General features: G+C 50.4%; 1 protein-coding gene across 1 annotated transcript in view; it reads right to left on the bottom strand.

The window, feature by feature from the left end:
* Positions 1–4,422, bottom strand: part of STK32C (serine/threonine kinase 32C) — a gene marked incomplete at its 5' end in the record, with an annotated part of 36,113 nt that extends 31,691 nt beyond the window's left edge. The window contains one exon of the mRNA XM_010009654.1: positions 4,367–4,422. Coding sequence (XP_010007956.1) covers positions 4,367–4,422 — 56 coding nt within the window. The remainder of the gene's footprint in view (positions 1–4,366) is intronic.
* Between the last annotated feature and the right edge of the window lie 3,544 nt (positions 4,423–7,966).

The raw sequence follows: 7,966 nt of genomic DNA, 5'->3' as shown, positions 1-7,966 counted from the left end.
CCATGGCCTGAGCACCCTCTGGGCAAGGAATTGTTCCTCAGCTCCAGCTAAACCTGCCCTGGGGCAGCTTGAGGACGTTTCCTCTTGTCCCACCCCTTGTTCCTTGGGAGCAGAGACCAGCCCCCTCCTGGCTCCATCCTCCTGTCAGGCAGTTGCAGAGAGCGATCAGGTCCCCCCTGAGCCTTCTCCTCTCCACACTAAAACCCCCCAGGTCCCTCAGCCCTTCCCCATCACACTTGTGCTCCAGATAGTCAATACCTTAACTACAATAAAACCCTCTTTGGTTGCCTTGAACCTTCCCAGGTCCCACTAAAACTTCATTAATCACTCAAAATAAAGAGCAAAAGACAAAGATGTTACTGAAAGACAGACACACACACACAGCCCCTGGGCACTGCCTGCATGGGCCCAGCCGCCCCGAGACATGTTTGTTCTCTCTGGAAATCATCACGTTGCTGCTCATTCCAGCCCTAATCCGCTGTGTTAATCCCCTATTTCCAACAGTATAAATCACTTCACAGCACTGAAGTGGAAATAACAAATAACCTTATCCAGTTCTTTATCCCTTGGGAAAGGCAATGGTGGCTGATTTGAGGGAGGATCAAGACAGAAGCCTCAGTGGAAGGAGGATTACAGGAGCAAACGCTCCTCAGCTGTCTCCTGGTTCAAATGGAGGATGACTGAGCCAGGAGAGGTCAATTTTTAGGAAGAGAGATGTCGGGATACCTGCAATGCAGCCAATGCCTTCAAGATCTCCAGGTCCCACCATGCCTCTTGTGAAGCGTAAGGAAACTCAAGAGTGTGTTTCCTGCTAAAACATGATCACAAATTGCATCACATTCTGGAAACTACGTTCTAGTGACAGGACAAGGGGAATGGCTTGAACCTGCCAGAGGGGAGACTGAGATGAGCTCTGAGGCAGAAGCTCTTCCCTGTGAGGGTGCTGAGGTGCTGGCACAGGGTGCCCAGAGAAGCTGTGGCTGCCCCATCCCTGGCAGTGTTCAAGGCCAGGTTGGACACAGGGGCTTGGAGCAACCTGCTCCAGTGGAAGGTGTCCCTGCCCGGGGCAGGGGTTGGAGCTGGAGGAGCTTTAAGGTCCCTTCAACCCAAACCAGGCTGGGATTCTATGTACCCTCTTAATGGCTGCTGCTCCTTGGGTAACAGCAACAGACCAGAGAAAGCCTTAGTAAGTGCTGCTGCTTGGAAAGGAGTCTGTGCTACAGGAGAAATGCAATGCTCCTATGAAAATACTGAAAATCAAATAATGTTACATCTAATACAGATGTTGTATGAGAGGGATGGAAAATATTAGCCATTTGCTAATTTGAGTAAACATGGAATTAAACATGACATTCATTTGATTAATAGTTTCTTAAAGTTGATTAAACCCATCTCTACGAAACAGAAATGGGCTTGTTTTTGCAGAGCTGCCAGAGCCACAGCTCCAGGGCTCCCCGGCCTCTTCAAAAGGGATTCCTGAGTTCCTGTGTCCTTCTTTTGGTAGGGTTCCTGTGCTGAGGAGCACACAGTCTGTCCTGAGGATGCACAAAACCACAGTGGAAAGCAAATGCCTTGCCCAAAGCTACCCAGTGGTGCTGCCTCCCATCACCACGAGATCACACAGCACCACAGACTTCACAGGTCACTCACTGAGGTCTGCATCCCTGTTTTGAGATGGACGGGACACTGGCTCCTAAACTCCTTCCTCAGTGTGGGCAGATAGTGCTTAATCAACCAAAGCAACTAAGCCACTCATAAATTTCAAACTCCAGTTTCCAGGTAGGAAGATCTACATTTTCTGTAATTAAATGCAAGTTGTAAATGACTTTGTAAATGCAAAAAGCTTTTCTTAGCATCAAAGGAAATTTAGCATATTGACATAATTATCCAGGAAGATGACAGATGAATCATCGCAGCATTTTGTTGAAAGTGTATATACAATTCTGATGCCTGATAGACTGCTATGTGCCAGACTTAACCTTTCTTTAGCATAAACAGAAAAGGAAGCAGTCACGAGGAGCAGCTCTCTTCAAAGCCAAAAAGGTCCTGCCCTGGGACAAGAATATCTTTTTCCCCGTTTCATGTTCTGATCAGAATTAATTTTCCATCCCCACGTGCTGCTGCTCAACAGAATAAATCCTCTTTGGCAAGTTTACGTTTGGAACTCTGAGTATTCTCATATGAGCTCACAAAAACTGTCAGCTGCTATTCTGTAGTAAGGTTTTGAGTTACGTTTTGGTCTTCAATGATGGGCAGAAGTCACAAGACCGTGAGAGGTCCTGTTCTGGCCGGGGTTGTCTGAGGAGACCTTCCTCTGCTGTTTGCCTTTTATCTTTACAGCACCACCCTAAGGAAGAGCCCAAGCTTGTATTTAACTGTTCTGCATCGTCTAACACAACCTCAGGAATCCACGGAGCTCTCCTGCCAGCTTTTGCCTTTTCTTTCTCAAGAGACATGGCTGCAAACACAGGTGACTGTTCAAACCCCCCCTCTTCGTGACTTGCGCACTACTCAGCATTCCACGTTCATCAGCCATGGCAGTTCCACATGGACTCACAACAAAGCCAGGTGGGAATTTGTGTGGGAGACTGTGTCCCAAGCACGTCAGAACAGTGTAATAGACACCTCAGTGCTCAGCAGTTATCTGAGGCTGTGACAGAACACCTTCATTAGCAAGCAGTGCTAATGACAGCACTGTCACTAACAATGTCCACTCCCTGGACTCTATGAAAAGCTGGACTCTACCTCATCAACACTGCAGCTGGATTTTGTGCTGCTACCGTTCCTCATGACTGATGCTACGTCTTAAGTATCTAAAAAGAGGTTTTCAGTAATTGGTAAAAATCTTCTGGACAAGATTTTTGGGCTCTTCTGGACAAACAGGTCTCAGATTGCCCAAGAAATAACCTGCTTTTGCAAAGTTTCCAGCCATCCAAATAAAGTTTCCAGCACTGAAAGCAGCAGCAGGTCAGGCTGACCACGAGACCATTGACTGGTGTTAGGTTGCCTTGTTAGGGCTGTAATGGGCAGAGGAAAAAACAAAGGGCAGCACGGTCCATATCCTGGTCAGAGCCTGGGTTTTTTACCCTCATGGTGTGGGCTTTTGATCACAGAATCATAGAATCCCAGCCTGGTTTGTGCTGGATGGGACCTTAAAGCTCCTCCAGCTCCAACCCCTGCCCCGGGCAGGGACACCTTCCACTAGAGCAGGTTGCTCCAAGCCCCTGTGTCCAACCTGCCCTTGAACACTGCCGGGGATGGGGCAGCCACAGCTTCTCTGGGCACCCTGTGCCAGCGCCTCAGCACCCTCACAGGGAAGAGCTTCTGCCTCAGAGCTCATCTCAGTCTCCCCTCTGGCAGGTTCAAGCCATTGCCCTTGTCCTGTCCCTCCATCCCTTGTCCAAAGCTTCTCTCCAGGTCTCCTGGAGCCCCTTTAGGCACTGGAGCTGCTCTAAGGTGTCCCCTTCAGGAGCCTTCTCTTCTCCAGCTGCCCCAGCCCAGCTCTCTCAGCACAGGTGATTTCAGAACAAGATGATCTCTGACTAATGCAGTGAAACCTCAACTGAAGCGTTTTCACTCGCCTCACTCACTGTTCCTGTGGACCCACCACATCACCACCCCGATGAAACACATCTTCCACAAGAAAACAGCAGAACAGCACCAGGGCAATGAAGTCTCATGCACATGCAAGGACATGGCACGTGCACACACACACATACTGAACTTGGAGCTTGCAGTGCAAAGAAATGGTGTAAAATGCCACGACAGAAGCAGCAAGGAGCTATCGACACAGGGACTGGGTGAGAGTCACTGAAAAAGGGTGTGAAAAAGGACTAGAGCTAGGAAATCAACCAGTAACAGATTTCCAGAGCTAACCAGCTTTTTGATCATCACCTCCCACCTTCTCCCACATGCTTGGCAAAAAACCCTTGTTAAAAATAAACAACAAAACCTCTCAGCATAACTCATTCTGAGTGGGAAAATAGCCCAGGGCTTCAGAGAACCCTTTAGACCACGTCGTGCCAGCCCAGTCCATCACTCAGGACAACCCCCAACACCCTCCTGACTTGCTGTCCCCACTCACAAGCTATAAACCTTCCTAGGAAACAGAGCATGATGAGTATGTGCTGTGAAATGGCCACAGTTGTGCTGTGGATCCAAACACACCTGTTTCACCAAGATGCCAGGAATTAAAGCAATGCCAAATGGCAGCAAGGTATTTTCCTGAACACACTTTTCCTGTGTTTACTTAGCAGCCATCATCCAACAATGAAAACAGCCTATTTCAGCACCGCTCCTGTTTCAGTAAGTATGTAACAGCAGGCACCTGACATAACATACGAGCAAACTGAGGGTCCAAGCCTACCTTGCCAAAGCTTCCCTTCCCAATCGCCCGGAGAATCTGGAAGTGGTCAAAGTTCACTACAAGGGAAAGAAAACAGAATTGACATTTGTAAATGCTTTACTGCAAAGATCTTACATTTAAAAAGAAGACAAGAAGACAACTAAAGAGCATTGGTCAAGCTTCAAGTCACGGCCTCCTGGGGAAGATGACGGCCAGCAGTTGGTTTGCTTTCAAATCTCTTTACCTGCTTGTAGTAGCTAGAAAAGAGGTTGAATTAGACTATTAAAGAAGAGGTTTAGCAGAAGTTAAAATACAGCTTTGGCCTGTGTTGATACAGGAGTCTCACAGAGACCATAAGCACATGAGCCAACTCAGAGCATGCTGGCTCCATACAGCTTCACACTCTGCATCCTGGGGGTCTGGCCCTGGTGCTTTCCAAAGGACAGCAATCAAAGGACAATGACTGACCTCCCCTCTCCCCACGTGCAAACCCATCTGTACCTGATCTGCTGAGTTTTCCAGAGCCGCAGTGAGGAGCAATGACAAGAAAGGTGGGTGCAGCTCTAACACTTCAGCTAGTGCCACGACCAGCAGCACTGCAAATGAAATTACCTTCACTAAACTCTTGCTGTGATCTAATCTAATCTCAGTCTTCAATAAATAAAAAAGATATAATCACAGAACCCCAGCCTGGTTTGGGGTGAAGGGACCTTAAAGCTCCTCCAGCTCCAACCCCTGCCACGGGCAGGGACACCTTCCACTAGAGCAGGTTGCTCCAAGCCCCTGTGTCCAACCTGGCCTTGAACACTGCCAGGGATGGGGCAGCCACAGCTTCTCTGGGCACCCTGTGCCAGCGCCTCAGCACCCTCACAGTAAGAATACAGGTCTATTCATACCACTAATGAAATAATCCTCATTGCCACATAAGGAGTGCCTCACAGACAAACAAATAAATGAATACTCTCACAAAAGCCAGTGTAAAGGACACATCATTACCCCCATATTACAAACTGCCTCTTTATGCCTCAGCTCCTTGACGTTCTCAGAGCTCAGGAAGCTGGATGCTGCAAACAGAGCCCCTGACACACACTCTGCACGTCGAGGATGGCTGCAGCACAAGCCCAGCACTCCCAAAGAGGCCAGAGGTGTTGAGGAGGAGCTCACCAGCGGCCTGAGCTGCATCGTGCTCAGCTCCACCTGTCACCCCTGGCATTCCCACCTGGAGACCCTCCCCGTGCAAAGGGACCCTCAGCATTTACTCCCCAGAAGGCTGGATGAAGAGAAATGCAGGGCACGGGTTTGGGGTTCTGAGGCATAAATGAAGCATAAGGCGTTCAAGAGAGAGCACTGAACCCATGTTTGACTGACAGTGGAGACCAAGATCACACAGGAAGAGCAGGAGCAAAGAATTCACCATAAATATTCTGAATCCCACTCCCAGATCTTAAATAAATGCACATCTGTCATCTCTGAGGATGAATCAAAAGCCCACGCATGCCCGTGGAGTTCCTATTACCCTTTTGTGCTAGGCTTATATCCAAAATATTGTTATTGTCACTTTCATGGGACATTTTCTGCAGGAGAACTTGGAAAACTTTGCCAAATGAATTGAAAACAGAGTCTGGGCCAGTTCCTACCACATATCTGCCCGCACTCCCAGCCCACTCCACGCTCCACAAGCGATGCTGAAGGGCAGATGCACCATCTCCTCCCAACAATGCTGCAGGAGACTCCATGAAAGAGTCACTGGGGAAACCAATGCCTCCCCATCCTGACAGCCCCCTGTGCCGCCGGAGGGCTCAGCTACATGGCTGGTGTGTTATCTCCTTATCACACCCCTTCTCTCCCTCTGCTCCCCCTCTGCTCCACTTGGAGCACTGTGTGTAATTCTGGTGTCCCCAACACAAGAAGATGGAGCTGCTGGAGCGAGGCCAGAGGAGGCCCCGGAGCTGCTGCGAGGGCTGGAGCAGCTCTGCTCTGGAGCCAGGCTGAGAGAGCTGGGCTGGGGCAGCTGGAGAAGAGAAGGCTCCTGAAGGGGACACCTTGGAGCAGCTCCAGGGCCTAAAGGGGCTCCAGGAGACCTGGAGAGGGGCTTGGGACAAGGGATGGAGGGACAGGACAAGGGGAATGGCTTGAACCTGCCAGAGGGGAGATTGAGATGAGCTCTGAGGCAGAAGCTCTTCCCTGTGAGGGTGCTGAGGCGCTGGCACAGGGTGCCCAGAGAAGCTGTGGCTGCCCCATCCCTGGCAGTGTTCAAGGCCAGGTTGGACACAGGGCTTGGAGCAACCTGCTCTAGTGGAAGGTGTCCCTGCCCGTGGCAGGGGTTGGGACTGGGTGAGCTCCCTTCCAACCCAGACCAGGCTGTGACTCTGCGATTTTACTGAGGTTTTCCTACGGCCCCTCTCAGAGCGCCTGCAGTGAGCAGTGCACTGCTGCGACTACCTCGTCTTCATAAACATTCTCTCTCAGACCCAAACCGTTCTCACACAGCACACAGTGCCGAAGCATTTGGGGCAACAGATCCAGGCTTCTTCACGCACTAACAAATCCACTAACTGAACTCCTGTCACTCAGGAACACTCAGTGAGGAAACCCAGCACAGTGACAGTGTTTTTGTGGCAGTGAAACCCCTGCGGTCGCTCATGATCCGCGATCAGTCCGGGAGGACAGTTCTTGACAATTCCTTGGCACAATGTTTGGAATATTGTGTAAAAAAAGCATCACCACTAAGAAAACAAACCCCAAAGTGTCATTGCCATGTCTCCATGGCTACAACTGCTCTAGAAAGCATGTTCCAGGTAGCAGTGAAGAAATCCAGATATGAATGTTCACCTTGAACCTATCACTGAAGATGTCACTTCTAAGTTAAATCCAGGGTTCTGCCCCGTGAAGTTCAGCTGGTGTCAGAAACAGGCACTGACGGCTTTTCACTTTCATTATTTTCTTCAGGAATTAGTAAGCAATCCCATTAAAGCAGCAGCAGATGCCAACAGCTGGGCAAGGAGATCCCAGCAGCAGCAGGCTGCTCTCGTGCTCAGCACGCTGGGTTTCTAGAAATGGCAACGTAGCCCTACAGAATACGTGGTGACACTGACACAGGAACCTGGACCTGCCCGGCACAGTCACCTGTGCTCGAGGCCCTGCTCCCTGCGAGCTGACAGGACAAAGCCCTTCACCCGCTGCTGGACGAGCTGGTGGTCTGGGGTGACCGGTCCAAGCCGGAGGCACAGGTGCCGGTGGAGGACTCACGAGAGGCTCCCAGCGAGCAGGAGATGGCAGCTGCTGCCTCCCCGCAGGACCAGACTCACCCACTGTGCTGCCCTCAGCAGCACCGAGTGACAGGCACAGGCTTGAGCACAGAAACAGCTTTGGCTTGGGGTGGAACCAGAGGAGCCCGCCAGAGGCAGGGAAGGACCTGGAAACCTGGCGTGCCTTAGGAAGCATTTCTTTACTGGGAAGCTGGTCAAACACTGGCACAAGCTTCCTGGAGAGGTGGTCGAGGCCCCAAGCCTGTCAGGGTTTAAGAGGCATTTGGGCAATGCCCCTAATAACATGCTTTAACTTAGTCAGCCCTGAAGTGGTCAGGTGGTTGGATGAAGTGACCATTGGAGGTCCCTTGAA

This window comes from Nestor notabilis, unplaced genomic scaffold (assembly GCF_000696875.1).
Source record: "Nestor notabilis isolate BGI_N333 unplaced genomic scaffold, ASM69687v1 scaffold14902, whole genome shotgun sequence".
NCBI classification, from domain to species: domain Eukaryota; kingdom Metazoa; phylum Chordata; class Aves; order Psittaciformes; family Psittacidae; genus Nestor; species Nestor notabilis.
This window is presented reverse-complemented; position numbering and strand designations above follow the sequence as displayed.